This window comes from Schistocerca gregaria, chromosome 4 (assembly GCF_023897955.1).
Source record: "Schistocerca gregaria isolate iqSchGreg1 chromosome 4, iqSchGreg1.2, whole genome shotgun sequence".
Lineage (NCBI taxonomy): Eukaryota > Metazoa > Arthropoda > Insecta > Orthoptera > Acrididae > Schistocerca > Schistocerca gregaria.
In genome coordinates this window covers 707,748,762-707,765,669 of record NC_064923.1, presented here as the reverse complement: position 1 = coordinate 707,765,669, position 16,908 = coordinate 707,748,762, and the positions used below count along the sequence as shown (strand labels likewise).

The 16,908-nt window shown below is 42.7% G+C and overlaps 1 protein-coding gene across 1 annotated transcript in view; it reads right to left on the bottom strand.

The window, feature by feature from the left end:
• LOC126266686 (proton-coupled amino acid transporter-like protein CG1139) overlaps positions 1-15,474 on the bottom strand; it is a 139,135-nt gene extending 123,661 nt beyond the window's left edge. Inside the window, exon 1 of the mRNA XM_049971114.1 lies at positions 15,238-15,474. Coding sequence (XP_049827071.1) covers positions 15,238-15,324 — 87 coding nt within the window. The 5' untranslated portion in view covers positions 15,325-15,474. The remainder of the gene's footprint in view (positions 1-15,237) is intronic.
• Positions 15,475-16,908: the final 1,434 nt, after the last annotated feature.

The following is a 16,908-nucleotide window of genomic DNA, read 5'->3' as shown; positions in this document are numbered from 1 at the left end:
CAGAGGATGGGTTCAGTTGGTATTGCTTCCGTCTTCCATTTTTTGGGAGCTATTTCTCTTCGCATGTCAACTTTAGTAACTTACTCAACTCGTCCCTCCGTGGCAAAATGGGAAGTTGCAGTAACTGGCATATTATTATGTCAGTCTACCTGGAGCCCCCTACGCCCGACTCAGAAAAAAGCAGCAGTCCGACAACCTGTTTGTTGCTGGAAAGGCGCCGGGCGTCCCTTCACAGCCCCAGCGAGGCCTTGAACTGCACGCGGCGTGCAGTTTTTTTGCGCGGACAGAAATAGCCCGGTGGGAGTGCGTCTGTTGGACGTCCGGTCCTCCAGCCGCCCTCCGCTGACGCTTTCTCGGGAGGGCGCGGTCCTTCGCCAGCCACCCGTGGCCCGTCCCACTTATCTGCTCCTCGGTCTCGCATCGGCTTTCCTCCCACGTGCGGGCAGAGAGCGCCGAGCTGCCCGTGTTGGCATACCTCGGCCCCCCCTCCACCGGGAGCCCCGGCGCCAGACAGCTGCCTGACGCGGCGTGTGTCCAGCGCCCGCAGCAGTGGAAACTTCCACTCGCAGGGACCGGCACGGCCACGTCGCTGCTGCTGCCGCCGCTGCACAGCTAGCGCGCTGGAAGGCTGCATGCACTCTAGCGCCGCGCAGCACAGCGCTTGCGAAACACTCACGGCAGCTGTGCTAGCTCAGCCGCCACTGTGCCTGACGGAGCTAAACGACTCCAAAACAGCTACCTTCTGAGGTACTGAACCAGACAGCGCTACTGACAGCTCAAGGGCAATAAATAACGGCCAGTGGCAAAGGGAGTGGGTCATCATATGTTATCCAAATTTCTAACTGTGGAAAGTAAGAAATGTGGAAAGGGAACTAAAGTTCAGAAGATTAAATAAAATAATTGAGGTAACCGATGACAGCAAAGGATTTGGAAGATCACTCGAAAGGGGTGGACAGTGTGTCGAGTGGAGGTTGTGAGACTTACATCAACAAAAGTGGAACATGGGTCATGGAGTGTTGTCGAAGAAAATGGGGAATTTGATTATGGAACTAGATTAGAAGATGTGTGACTCAAAGTAGAGGGCGATTTTCAGTATTCGGGCCGTAAAAAAACGGACGAAAGTAGAAGTAAAGAGGATATAAAATGTGTACTGGCAATACCAATAAAAACTTTGCTGAAATAACAGAAATACTAATGCAAATGTTTTAGGAATTTTGTTCTTGGAAGTATTTACCAGGGCATGCTGAACAGTAATACCAAGGAATTTTTTATATGACAACTCGTAAAGTTTTTTAAATAAAACAGACTTTATTAACCATCTGTGTTTGTATTATTCATGCCTACATAATTATTTCCCAGCATTTCACCCTGGCGATGAACACATTTCTCCTAACGAGAGCCCAGTTGGTTGATACCATCACTGTAGAATATCTGACTTTGTTAACGGAGCCACATCCTACCTCTGCTTGCACTGCTTCATCGCCATCAAAAAGAGGTCCTCGAATGTGTGCTTTAAGTTTTATCAACAGATGCAACTGTGTTACAGACGCTGATGTTAGCAACACCGTTTTCCTCATTATGAGCAGGGATAACCCACCGTCGCACATTACTGAAGTCTATACAATCTTCACCGTACACAGCGTTGACTCTCCTATGGATGTCAACTGGAGGCACATTTTCTGCTGTTAGAAACTCGATTACAGCACCCCGTTTCTCACGTACTTACGTCACAGACCGCCAAATTTCGCGCTACAATTCGGAGTCCTCTAGCGACAGAGGGTTGCAACTTTGAATCAGGAAAATTCGGCCGGGTACTATTCATGACTTGTAAAACCTCAACTGATTTTGCGAACAGAATAAAAATTTTTGGAGGCATTACTTTTCAGCACGCCCTCGTATTTATAATGTAGCCTCATATGGAATATGGACAAGAAGAAAATAGAAACTTCTGAAATGTGGCGCAACAGATAAATGCAATAGATTGACTAGGGGGATGGGGGTAAAAACTGGAGTGAGACATCAAGGCTTGGTTACAGTAAAAAGTTCAAATGAATGTACTCTGCTTGTAGTTACACATGAAAAGACAAGAGTAGCGTTGAGAGTTCAGTGGACTCGTATTCGAGAGCACAACAGTTCGAATCCGCGTCCGACCATTCTTTTTAGGTTTTTTCGTAATTTGCTCCAGGTAAATGCCAGAATAGGTCCTGCGAAAAGGCTCGGGCGATTTCCTGCCCTATCCTTAAAACAATCCGAGCTTGTGTTCCGTCTCTAATGACCTCGTTATCAACTGGACGTGAAACCCTTATCTTCCTTCCTTCCTTTTTCGTTGAGAGCAGCATCACATCAACCTTTATGCTGGTAGGTGCAACGGTAACAGAAGCAGAAATAACTGAGATATTGTACAGGACGGTGACCAAGATTACTCGGTTAAAATCAGTCGGTAATTCGAGTCGATGACACTGAGATAAAAATAGATAACTGTCAACATTTAGTTACCGTATACGGTGGTGCACAGCACCGCTTATGTTGCCTAGCAGTTGCAACCTCCAAAACGCAACAGATCCTGAAGCAATCTGCGATGAGTTCTTTACGGGATTAACCAATGTTTTAAATCCACTCTCAACCATAATTTACAAAGAATCACCTGGGCACAGAACGCTTCCTAGCTACTGAAATGTAGCACAGATCACGCCCCTTCGAAAAAAGATGACAGAAGTGGTCCACAGAGGCACCATCTCTCATCACCAACTTCAGTCTAGCAAAATCCTACAGCATCATCGGCATTCTAATATAATGACCTATGTGAGGCAGACCGACCCTCTAAATGGCAAACGACAAGGATTCTGGAAATAATAATTATGCGAACTTGTACTCACATTCTCCATGCATAATGCACTGAAGGTGACACGATGAATTTGGTTTGCCCAAACTGTTGATTTAGTACCCAAGTGGATGATGTTGATGATGATGATGATGATGATTTGGATTGAAGGGGTGCTCGACATCATGGTCATCAGTGTCCTGACGGAAAGTCAGCATGCAAATCTCATGGGTGGGGACGAAGGCTGTACCCTTGCAAGTGGAATGAGCACTTCTGAGGAGATACGACACTGCATATTATCCTAGATGAAGACTTACTTGCACGCACACACGTAATTTGGGCACGATTAAAAAAACACACATAAAAAAGAAGCACCTTTCAATAGGGTGTGATCCAAAGTAGACTGGATTTTGGTGGAACCAGATCATTTACAAATAAGCATAGGAAGAAACAAACCTTACAGGCATTTCTGCTACGCGAGAGTGCTTGACAGAAATGCTGAATTGGTAAATACTCAACGAAAGACTCTTAGTATCTCGAGAATAAATGTTTAGAAGATTCCACGACCGGTTATCAGGACAGAATATTTGAGTAATCTTTAATCCTGCAGTATGTGCCGCTTGGCTCTTCTCGGAACGTAAGCTCCATAAATTTTAACAATAAACCTCTCCGTGACGCACATCGCTTTTCTAGAAGCATTTGCCACCGGAGTTTGACGAGCAAATCCCTAACGATCTTGCACTTTCTAAACGGACCCGTGACCTAACACATCACTCTTCCATGAATCTTCTCTATACTTTCTATTAATTCTTGACGCTTTCGCGTTTACTACACAAATCCTGGGAGAAACCAAGTACAGATGCTTAGCATTTACGGAATAAATCTCACACTGGCGTCTGTTTTCCCTATAATTAGTCGAATTCCCGCCAACACTTCATTCCTTTCTTTGCTACTAATTCATCTCCTACATTACAAAAGTAGAGGGTTGGTTTCGAAGAAGCGTATTTTGTGGTTTGGTTTATATTGTGGTTCTAATTATCCACGTTACCATTATGGGAGTTTTAGAATTTGACGCTAGAGAATAAGCCGATTTTTAAGTCAATTTCTGGCGCATGAATATTACTCTTGGGCAGCACACCTGAATGTTAAGTTATGTTACTCAAGAAGTTACGCCTGGCAGATCTTGTGTGCAAGGTATCAGTTCACTAGTGGTTCTCTCGCTTCTGATCAGCTATCAAACTCTTCAGTGTCATCAGTATTCTGTGCATAATAGAACTTTTTATAGTATGGACGAGTGCTGTAATTCCCTATCAGCTTCCTTTTTTCGTTGGGAGGTGACTGTAAATATAAATGAAAGAAGCAGTTCAGGAAAGTGGATAGTGCTGGATTAAGGTGCTATGCTGCAGCTACACTCCTCATGTCAGTGCAAATAAACGCTTTAAGCGACTTGTGTTTTCTATTTTTCCTACAACATAAAAGATAAATCCCTCGTGTCAGTGACCTCCAGTCGCTCAATGAGGAGAGAAAGTAGCGACTGCCACAAGCTGCCAGAAGTTTCACTTGTTACGCAAACGTCCTGCATTTTCACCACTATTCTGGTACAGTTTACCCCTAATATGGCTGTTAGGGATTGTCCACAACAAACGTTGAACTGCTCGCAAATAAAAAAACCCGGGAGGGATGATAAAGTTGTCATCCGTTGTGTTTCCATACAGAGACCAAAATCAATCATGCAGGTTTACAAAAAACTTCATCGTGAGGGATTTAACCGATTCGTCGCTATCACAGAATCACAGATAATCTCAATTTTCAAAGTGTCGGTGCAGAGAATCGTAAAAATGAAGGAGGAGGGGGAGGAGAAAGAAAATGTTATGAAGATTTACGCAGAATTTCTGCATTGTCCCGTAATTCAATTGCTGTTTACTTCTACAGTCATTAACGTAGACGCACAAATGTTGAAATTGCACCATGATCTTAGCCTCTGTCGTGATATTGCTCATCAAGATCGGCGTCACTAGAAGGCATGACAGCTGGCGACATTGTGCTTTGCAACTTCAACAGCTACAATTTTCCGCTGTTGCATAAAGGGCCGCCCAGAGTGGCCGAGCGGTTCTAGGCGCTACAGTCTGGAACCGCGCGATCGCTACGCCGCAGGTTCGAATCCTGCCTCGGGCATAGATGTGTGTGATGTCCTTAGGTTAGTTAGGTTTAAGTAGTTCTTTCTAGGGGACAGATGACCTCAACAGTTAAGTCCCATAGTGCTCAGAGCCATTTTTTTGTTGCATAAAGGAAACTTACCGATTATTCCGAGAGAATCACTGGAAATAAGCAGCTAGCCGTTTCTTCTGAAACGTAATTGGTGTTTACGTTCATCCAAGCACAGTGGAAGTTCTAAACAAGACGTACGTCTTGTTGTTGTTACTTTGTCTCATTCTGTCGACACACCCTTATCGTGTTGTTGACGTGTCAGAAGTAGTATTCTTATTTAAGCAAGACACGCAAGAAGTTTTCTAAGATACTTCGGTTGGTGTCTCGACCAACACTGACCGTCGACAAAAGATTCAAAATGCGTACCAAATCGAGGACTGAGTGAAAAAGTAACATACAGGGTGTCCGCAAAGACATTCCCTGATTACATAAATTGATAACTCAGGCTAGAATAAGATACAAATATGAAACTTCTGTCGAATTGTTTACAACTATCAAAGTTTTTTTTTCTGTTTTAGGTTCGCAATACGTAAGTAGTGGATGAGGTGCAGTGCTCGGCAGGTCTAGAGAGACTCCTTAGCACGCGCCCTAGTTGTACAGCCGACTTTGCTAGCGATGGTTTACTGTTGACATACGCTCTCATTTGCAGAGACGACAGTTTAGCATAGCCTTCAGCTACGTCATTTACTAAGACCTAGCAAGGCGCCATATTCAGTTACTATTGATACTGATATTGTGAATCATGTACTTTCAAGAGCGACGTTCATCATTAATGGATTAAAGTATCAAACTAATTACGTCCACTTTCTGAAGTCTAATTCCTTGTCATGTTCCAGACCTCACGCCAGTATAGTCCTTCCCTCCTCAGGCCAGCCTGCGTGAGCTAAAACGCGTGTATTTCGGCCTCCATTAGTAACACGGTGTTGGCTCTTCGCCAACACAACAATTACCATGTAAAATAACAATGTTTCTTCCATAATAACAGATTCTCGTCGGTGATGTAGGCGTGTAGCTCTGCAGATCTGTCTTCGCTCATTCTTAAAAACTGGCAAAACTGATGTTTTGTATTCATAGGAGATGTTCCGTTATAACGGATATCAAGGGTAAACTGTTCCTAGAAGAGCAGCCATCCCTCAATAATCAACCGAACGATAGTTTTGTAAGCTGCCTCCTTCGATGGTGCAGTCAAACATTATTGTGAAGCCATGTCCGCTGTCCGTGACAACTGCACTGTCTAAAGTCTACGAAAAAATTAGGTCTAACACAAGCCATTGTTTAACCTAGCAAAGAGTTGAAATGATTAGGTTGTTTTTGGGAAGTGTTAGGTTCGACTTCCCGTGCGGCAATTCAAATTTTGGTTTCCTACGGTTCCCTAAGTCACTTGAGGTGAAAACTGGGGTGATTCTCGAAACAAGGTTCAAATGGCTCTGAGCACTATGGGACTTAACTGCTGTGGTTATCAGGCCCCTAGAACTTAGAACTACTTAAACCTAACTAACCTAAGGACATCACACACATCCATGCCCGAGGCAGGATTCGAACCTGCGACCGTTGCGGCCACGCGGTTCCAGACTGTAGCGCCTAGAAACGCACGGCCACTCCGGCCGGCTTCGAAACAAGGGCGTGAACTATTTCGTTCACTACCCCTGTGGTACCTGAGCTTCAAAGTCGTCTCTAATAGCAGTAACGTCAATGGGACGTTAATTGCAAATCCTTCTGACGTTTCTTGGAATCATGCATTTATTAGTCGTTAAAAATAACTATTATAGTGTAAAGATGACAGTACGTAAAAATCCTGGCTGTAAGTTTGTGTCTTAATATGTTTTTATGCATTTTCAAACCTTTCCATTATACTGGTAAGCAAGTTTTGGTCCTAGTACGAGGAAGCTTCTGTTTTGCCCCTTCTTATCTGATAACGGTATGTTTATAAAATGACTTTTATGTTAATAATATGAATATTTATATATGTGTTTGGAGAGAGAGAGAGAGAGAGAGAGAGAGAGAGAGAGAGAGAGAGAGAGAGAGAGATTCATTTTTGATTGAGATTTTTTACCTTAAGTAGTAACTGGTACCTGAATTTTGGTTGCTGCCTCCTTGAATGATCATCTTCTGCACCACTTGGTGACGTATTACAATTTGGAGGAAGTTATTGTTCTTTAAGGTTTAAAATACGACTGTGTTAGTTACAAGGCCATATTGCGGATAGCTTTTAGCCCAAGTTTTCGTAGTTTTTCATACCTAAGGGACCACTGTTGTAAGTAAATAAGATCAAACAGCAATCTGCTTTTCGTGAGAAAAGGAGATTGCTTGGCGCACAAACTTCCTTCAAACTACAAGTTCTGCTACATCACAATTGGTCAGTGGAGTTCAGCACCATACTATTGCACAAGAACATAATCCATTTACTGTAATTAAGAAATTATGAGAGGTTGTTACTTACTGAATGAAATCTATAGAGAGTGCATATCTTTTCCTGTATTTTGGTGAACTTTGTACACTTTCAGCCGGCCGCGGTGGTCTCGCGGTTCTAGGCGCGCAGTCCGGAGCCGTGCGACTGTTACGGTCGCAGGTTCGAATCCTGCCTCGGGCATGGATGTGTGTGATGTCCTTAGGTTAGTTAGGTTTAAGTAGTTCTAAGTTCTAGGGGACTAATGACCACAGCAGTTGAGTCCCATAGTGCTCAGAGCCATTTGAACCATACACTTTCAGTTTTGTCGATTGATAGACGGCGACAACAATGAAGTTCACCTCCTATTCCAAAGACAAGATATGTCTATTCTTCACTTCCATAAAATTTGTATACATAAATGTTTGGCAACTCTTACACATACTTTACTCGGTTTTATCACTAAAATATCAATTTTCATTAAATTTAACAGTACGTTCTGAGCGACGGCCCAGCAACACGCCCTCTTTTTTTTAGTAAATCATTTTGTTTTTGTTTTTAGTGTCCATATTCAAAGATTCACAGCTACTATCGTTGCGGGGATTGTGCGCTAAAGAGTTTCTTGCTGTCCTGCTGCGCTTCACTTCACTTCAAGTACTTTCTGAATCACATTTACATTTACAATATTTACATACATTACTGACCTTCTCAGAATAAAATCAGGCACAAATTAGTTTTAAAAAAAAAGCAGTGAGGCGCACATTACATTACATGTTTATATGCGTTTCTTGTTTCTGTTTCTTATCGACCTTTTTTTTTGTCTTTCACCAGATATACAATGACGTCATGTCTTACTCCTCCAACGTCGAGAATAGCAGGCGCAGAAAGACACAATCATATCTAAACTGTGTGCGTAATTAATGAGAGAGCGGACCCTTATCATGTTCTCTGGACTTCTCCCAGTCCACGGTCTCTGCTGCCGACGTCCCTCTGCGCATCTTGCTGCCCCATTGACTTCAGCTGGACACTCGTTACTCAACATGCTGACGCACTACAGAATACCAGATATTGGAGATAGCTGCTTGCTCAATTGACGACGTATGCCTTGCATCCACGAGCCACATGTGACATGCTTGTAGTTTTGATGCGTAGACGAACATTCGCATGCAAAAGAGTTATAGAGCCTGCTGAAGTAATTTGAAATCTCAAGAGCTCTGCTAAAGATGGACACAGCGCTGTCGTTTGAAGAAGGAGCGATGAAAGTTTATTCCAGTACTACATAGGTGGTTTCCAGACAATCTGCACTGCGCGGGTGGAACGTGACCCCTCGAATATCGACGTAGGGACTCAATACGTGTCCGCAAACTGAATCGTATTTCAGTGCCTAAATATTCGATCCAAAGAGAATGACACCACAAACGCCCAGCTCGTGCCGAAACCTTCGCAACTACTGCAAATGTGGGCAGTGTGGGGTGGTACGGCGATTCATTCGGCATCTGATGAAACTGCGCCATGTACGAATATTTTGTATGATTTTAATGCCGTTGGCACGAGTGACGCTCTCATAAAAATAACTTTGGTTCTATGTCTGTATGTCCCTTTATTGAAAATGAGGTACACATTTCACAACAATTGATCCCTCTTTTTTTTTTTTTTTTTTGCTAGTATATCATTTAAAATCGTGTATTTACGCTATGTGTACATACTTGTAGTGTTCTCAACTTCTACGATGCTCCAATGCCACTCCATCGAGGACACAGCTCCATTGCGGCACACGAAATAGCAAGCGCATTGAAAAGCTGTTAAAAGCCTGAAGTAACCTGATACGAAGACATGTTTTTGAACCTAAAAACAGCCAAAAAACTCTAACGTAGAAGTAAATTCATAATCATTTCATCACATATATAACCTATAAATGTAGTAAGAGACGAAATGAGTATTATGGGGCATTGAAGACAATTCGAAAATAAAAGAAGCGAAATGTGTCAGGCAAACAAACTACCTCTCATTTAGTCGCGAAGATGAGATTTATATCATAAGATAATGCCAACATTATATTTCACGCTTTATAACGACAGAAGAGACATGAAAATGAGAAACCTTTGTGATTAAACATCACCGGCAGTTAATATCGAAATGCTTGAAAATAATTCTTATGACTATCTCAGCTTCTAATGGAACACACTAACTGGGACATTCCAGCCTCACGAAGCCAGCTGGGGAACTGCATTACTACACGAGCAGGGTGCCCGGAGAATGCATTAAACGTATTCTTAGGGACTGTGTCCCTAGTGAATGACGGGTATGAGAACTTACTTTTTTATTTATGGAATAAATGAAGACGGCATGGCTTTATAGGCGTGACAATAAGTAAAGCGAAATCACACATGTTTTCTTATGGATGGAGATGAATACTTGGGATCAATTGCACGAATCCTCCCCTCCACATCCAATAAGAGCCTCAGTTTTCTAGTACTTACTCTCCGAAAAAAGTCTCAGGGTAACAAAGATTAACAAAATGGTTCAAATGGCTCTGAGCACTATGGGACTTAACAGCTGTGGTCATCAGTCCCCTAGAACTTAGAACTACTTAAACCTAACTAACCTAAGGACATCACACACATCCATGCCCGAGGCAGGATTCGAACCTGCGACCGTAGCGGTCGCACGGTTCCGGACAGCGCGCTACGAAAGGATTTGTCGTGGTTAATTTAAGGGGCTGCCTGATGCCCTTCTTTTCACCCGAAAGCCACATTCAGGCTGGCCCGCATACCGGACCCCCGTCGCTACTCCATCGGACAGATTCGATCCGGAACCGGCGCAGCTTCCCACACCAGAAATGTCGCTTTAACCCGCACGTCTATCCGTGCGGATCAAATGATTATCAACGAATTCAGCGAAAGTAGAATAAAGTCCTCGTTGGTTTCTCAACATAAGGTGGCAGCAGTAAAACGTGTTGTGTGTCGTTTATATCGGCATGTTGTCTATGTCTACACAGTCGGAGGATCAGCCCTATCCTTGAGGAAGGAGACGTTGCATCGTTTTTTTTTTTTGGACATTTTATGAACTACAGGAACTTACTTCCTTCGATCGTGCACCTGCCTTTCTGCTGCGTCTTTTGTAAAAGTTGTTATCTCAAGTCATTATTGAAGATAAGCTATTGACATACAAAATTTTCACCTGGATGGATATCCCTGGTTGGAATATGTCAGGTCTCAGTCTCCAGCATATTGAAGGACTGTTTCGTTAACAGATACGTTTACCGATTCCCCCTTGAACGTAATTTGATAGGTGTCTTCATTTGCCTGCTTGTGTAATTGCTTTTGATTCCTGACCACGCTGAACCAACTGAAAAGAGAATAGCTTCGCCCGAAACTTGTTACGTCGTAATTCATGTAACAACGTAATCATTTTTTGAGGCTCTGATATTTGTATGAGATGAAATTGAAAAACACTCTCCCCACGAGCGAGACGAACCTAAGAAAACGTAACCCTTTCTTTTCCGCTCCTTTCCATGCTACGCCCTGTCGAATGTGAAAACGATCAGTGGCTTCAGCAAAACTATTTGCAGGGGCTCTTTATTACCTAGCGGCATGGAGCGATGATGAAGAGTGGTGACGCGTGTGAGTGAAGGACTGGCTTCGGTCATTTGACATCAGGTTCTCAATTATTTCTTTAAATGAGGCGCATCCCAGACGATTATGTAACGGGTCACTGCAGACGCTTTTTTCCCATCTTCGTTCAAATACATTTCTACCCAGTCTCTAATAACCCCCGATAATGAAGAAATTCCTTTCCACGGTTACTGACATGAAGAGAGCGTCCGAATGAGTGGAAGGAGCGGTTGTATAGCATTTACTATTTTCAGCTGCCATGGCGGGCAGTGTGCGAGCGGAAGTTGTGGTAGATAAAGAACGGTGTCGCCGAGTAGCCATCGACGGCTCACTGCGTAGTCTCTTGCCGTGGCAGAACTTCATTTTCGCGCATTAGAATTTCAATGCGGCTGAATGTAGATTTAGTCTGTTTACAAATCCATCACAACCGGACCGAAAAAAATCACCTCTTTGAGTGGTACAATTGTCATTGATATGAAACCAAATCCTAGGGTAGAAAACAAGAACATGATAAATCAAAACATTAGAAATCCAGCTCACAACGTCGTTTACAACATCGCTCTCCAATTGAGGACATTGACCCACGTCTCGATTATGCAACAAGCATGCTGGCCGCTCCTGAGAAACACGCAATATTTCATGCCACAAGTGATGTGGAACCAAATACTTTTCACATATAATGTTTGTAGACACAGGGAAAGAGCCGTCTTCTCAAAACTCGTGAAGAGGACTAACTTTCTGGGGAGCAAACAATTCCTGTTCTCTCAGCAGTGAGTTGCCATCTCGATAGCAGTGTGCTCACCAGATAGTATGTCGTCCATGTGTGTAGCTTCATCAACTGTTAAGCAAAGGATGAAGAAAATGTCAGGCCAAACTAAGGAAATGTGACCTAATGATGTGGAATTAATGACTGACAAAGATTCTGTCCAGAGCAGTCACCGCTTGGAGAAACAACATTGTTAGTCATCTATTCAACCAGTCATGCCTGAACTAGGGAACAATGAAGGGAAGATGACAGCGAATTTCGTCTATGGATGAAAACAAGGCTCACAGGAAAATACGTGAGCATGAAGAGCTCGATAAAGGAGAAAACACCAGCAAGTGAACCAATATTGTGTGTGGAGCGAAGTACTACCGAAACTACTCGGTGTCTCAACTATTTAGACACATCTTCGAAAGCTTCCATATTCAACAGACATATGAGAAATCGAGCACTTCAAAGCAGTCCAGTATATCCTTTTCTCGATATCCGTGGTCTTCTGCCAAGTACAGTACCACATAACGAACAGGATATTAAGAGGACATGGATGTCTGAGATTGAATACTATTTGTATTTAAAAGCCAAGGCCTGAGAATGAGGTGATATTATATGTGGACGTGAAAGTATAAGTTCTTCCTCATAGATCTTTCAGGGTGATATTCGATAGCAGTATTCCTCAACAAGATTGAAAACGGCACCACAATGTAGTACTTTCCTTTCATAAGGTAGAGTTGCCGCATTTTTGACTCTCTGTCATCGGGCAACTTCACGGAAGGAGCTCCGAATTCATACCAGCAAAGGCTCGTAAGCCCAATTTTCTGCTTACTGTGTGTTAATCAGTTGCAGAGAACAAAACTGTGCTGATACATTTTACAGGTGACAGAGTCGAGAAAGGGGAAGTACGCATGATTCTATGTATTCGATCGCATCTGCCTGTGAATGCACCTTACTGCAAATTCACTAGATGTGAAAATGTTACTCCTCTTATCTGCACTGTTATGTAGTCAAAACGACGAACGAGGTAGCGTAGTAGTAAGACCATGGACTCACAATGGGAAGGACAACGCAATAAATCTCTGTGCAATCATCCAGAACGAGATTTACCGTGGATTCTCAAAAACTCTGAAGGCCTTGATGGTTGCTTTGAAAAAGGTACGGCCGATGTCCTCCTGTACCCTCCTCCAATTCGAGGTTAGAGTCTATCTCTAATTACTTCGCCACTGACGAGACGCTGAACCCTAATCATCCTTCCTTCCTTATGTCGGCATACGAAGTGGGTGACCAGTTAGGTTCGGTTGCTATTAAACCCAAGTTGTAGATTACTTTTCACTAGCGGAGTACTGAGAACCCGCGAATCGCTTTGAAAGAGGCTGTTTACAAAACTCTTGGACCCCCTATCACGTAATATTGCATGGGCGTGTAGCATTCATATCAGGTTACGCTAACATGGGATATCGAACGCGTGAGATAAGGGGCAGCACAGATAGCTACAGCGTTTTTTGATGAGAATGACCATCAGTCGGAATTAGCAGAAAGTAGAAAAACAGGTTGATCATAACAGCTTACGAGTATCTATAAACTAAGTGCATAATGTCATTCACTACATGCCGCCCAAAAGGAACTCCCTAAGGTTGCATTAAAAGGAGACCTGCAGAAGTAGACGGTTATACCCAATGTTACGTCATAATCGGGACTGTTTTAGACGAAGCGCGAGCTTGGATGAATAGCGGTGAGCGAAGAAATCTGTCTTGAATTTGTTGAAGAAACTATGAATCAGTTACGAGGAGTAAGTGTAGGAAGCCCGTGGAAGTCCGTTGGCGGACACTCAGGATGGCCAGAGAGGCAGTCTCATCCTTTACTATTTCTTGTTATCACATCACATAACATTTATCAGTGTCATGGTAATTCTTGAAAAGTATAAAGCAAGTCGATTTATGTACAACAAATCAACAACTTCAACATTTCACCATTTAGTATTTCCTGTTTTGGTACTTGCTTGCTGGCTTTGACAATAATAACTTGCATCATTCGCAAAATAAACTAAGTCTGCTTCCTGATTTGCGTAAAGTGGCAGATGATTCGAAATTTATCGTCTAGAAACACCGACGTAACTCTGTGAACAATATCGTATAGTCATTTGTTCACTAAAGACGGTAGATACACAGGTACTTTACAAAGGGACACTGTTGGTAATGTCGCACCTCTTACGAAAAACTTGTGACTTTTCATCCTTGGCCGGCCGGAGTAGCCGAGCGGTTCTAGGAGCTACAGTCTGGAACCACGCGACCGGTGCGGTCGCAGGTTCGAATCCTACCTCGGGCACGGATGTGTGTGATGTCCTTAGGTTAGTTAGGTTTAAGTAGTTCTAAGTTCTAGGGGACTGATGACCTCCGAAGTTAAGTACCATAGTACTTCTTCATCCTTGGATGGAATGAAACAACTGTCCTGTAATATCTACACGTACACGAACACTCCACAAGCTGCTGTAAAGTGCATGGTGGAGAGTTCTTCCATCTATTACCTGTCGGTCCGTTTCTGTTTCATTCGAGAATGGGATTCGGGGAAAGTATGCCTCCAAAAGCACAATAATTGTTCTCCACTTGCTCCCATTCTTGCACGAAATTTGCGCTGGAGGTAGCAGAGTCGCATTACAGGCGGTCTTGAATACTGGTTCATTAAATGTACCCAGTAACGTTTCGCCGCAAGAATAATGTTTATTCCGAATACATTTTTAAGGCTTTTGTATTGTCTAAACCGTCCGATTACAAATATACCGATATCCTTCGGATCTCTTTTTGTAATCCGAGCTGATGTGAAAGTTATATACCCAAAAAATAGCTAAGAGTACCCAGTGCATGGGGCTAGGTTCGAGATTGCCGTTGTAACTCAACTGTATTTTCCCAGGTTTCTTCCAATAAATGTAACTCTTCGATATGTACTACCTGCAACTCTTCCGGCTTAGATAATTAACTGATGTAAGTAAGTGATTAAACGCAGTGACACATTAGCATTGCTCTACTCAGGCATTCAGAAGCTTCTGGGTTTTTCCACCTGCTCTTGAGTATTATGTGCCACTTAATAGCATTTGAAAGTTTCCACTGTTACGTAGATACAATGTGTAAATCATTCTGAATTTCTTTGTAGTAACTTAATTGTTGAACTTCCTAGCCTTCAACAATGAAAGCAGAGGATGATACTCAGACTGTCAAATACTGAAAAGGCGATTGGTGCTATTAAGTTTCCTTAGCCCAGTAGCGAAGTAACCAGTTGTTTCTGACGAATCCTCACCGTTCAAGTTAAAGTACTTGGAGTCAATCGATAATCTTTTTAGGTGAAAAGTACAAGTACAAGCGGTTGTACCCTTCGCCGTACATATTACAAAGATGTGAGATTTAAAAAAAGAAGGAAGGAAGAAAGAAAACAGCTGAAAGGAGCTGCGGCGTCTCACCTGCGGGGTGTAGCGGTACCCGGAGTGGTATCGGCGGTTCGAGGACCCATAGCGGGAGGAGTACTTGGTGAACTTTCCAGAAGGCATGGCGGGCAACTCTACTCGGCTGGCGTCGGCGAGCTTCTGGCGGAGCTACCCTGCGCGCACCCTCTGCTCATGCCGTGGCGGGAGGGGAAGGGAGGGGTGGGGAGAGAGGGGCGGGCCGCAGGCACTCCCCTCCACCACCACGCAGTCACCGCGTGGTCGCATACCGGCGACTTTTCAGCCACATCCCCCCACCTTTCCTGCAAGGTTACACAAAAAGCTGAGGCGCTTTGAGCAAAACTGAACGCAGCTGCTGTCGTAGTCTATTCACTATTGTACAGTCGAGACGCTATCTGTACTTGCTTCCGGGTTGTACGCCTGGAGACGACAGCCACATAGCATCACTACTGGATTATTTAGAAACATCAGCATATAACCCATTAATAGGTGGGGAAGAACGCACAGCATTTATGGCGTGCCCTTGACATTGCAGGAGTGACAAATGTGTGACTCAGTTTCAGAGTGACATTGTAAATAAGGAGTGCATTATGTTGTCGTCTGCGAAATAATGTGGAACGAGTTACTTTACAAGATATGCATACATGATTAGCGTTAATATTAATGAATACATAATTTTTGTAGTCCTGCCTTTATAAATACAGTTAAAACAGGTCTTTTTCTTATTTTTCTGCCTGTTTTAAATATAATTTCGCCAGTCGAATAGAATGAATTGTACAAGTGAAATAATTTTAAATTCGATTTAAAACTTGCTTTGTTACCTATCAGACATGAGCACATTATCAAAAATTTTTGTTGCTGCATACTGAACTCTTTTTCTGAGCCACTGATAGCTTTAATAATAGGTAGTAAAGGTCGTTTTTTCCTCTACTATTGTAGATATGGACGCCACTGTTCTTCTCAAATTGTGATGACTTATTTACGACGAATTTCATTAGCGAATGTTTGTAGACATACACAGAAGTAACTGTGAACTTCGAATTACAAATTACTCCTGATATTAAAGAAAATGCATGTAATGCAGAACTGTAACTCCAGAATGAAACATTGATTAACATTCTATATAAGTCGTAAATAGGTCAATGTTTCACACACTTAATAAGCAATAGTGGTAAAGCGTAACAAAAATAAAGAAACTTGTGTTCTAACCTGAGGTACGCAACATCATAATCTTCAACATTGGCATCGGTACTTGCGATATAGCTATGCAAACTAGAGCATGGATGAAAAGCATTACTTAGCAAAACGTCATTTTTCTACTATGGAGACCTACTAATAAATACACAGCCCGTCCCATAGGAAGGGTGACTGATTTTGTATTTGCGTAACTATTAATACCATACCGCACGCCGCCAAGAAAATTTTTTAGTTTAGTCACTGAAAAGTACTTATGAAATGCTCCAATGTGCCTAAAAAATATAATTTGAATTTACTGCCAAGAATACTTCTTGAAATATAAAGGAAGCTTGCAAATACTATTACGATATAAGTTTTACAGAATTGATTCTTTAAGTCGTGATTCTTCACTTTTTTGAACTGTTACTGTTTGTTGCCGATATCGACATCTGAACGGATGCTTGAGTTAACTGGCTTGATATGTCGACTACCTTCCGTTTTACATTTAACTGC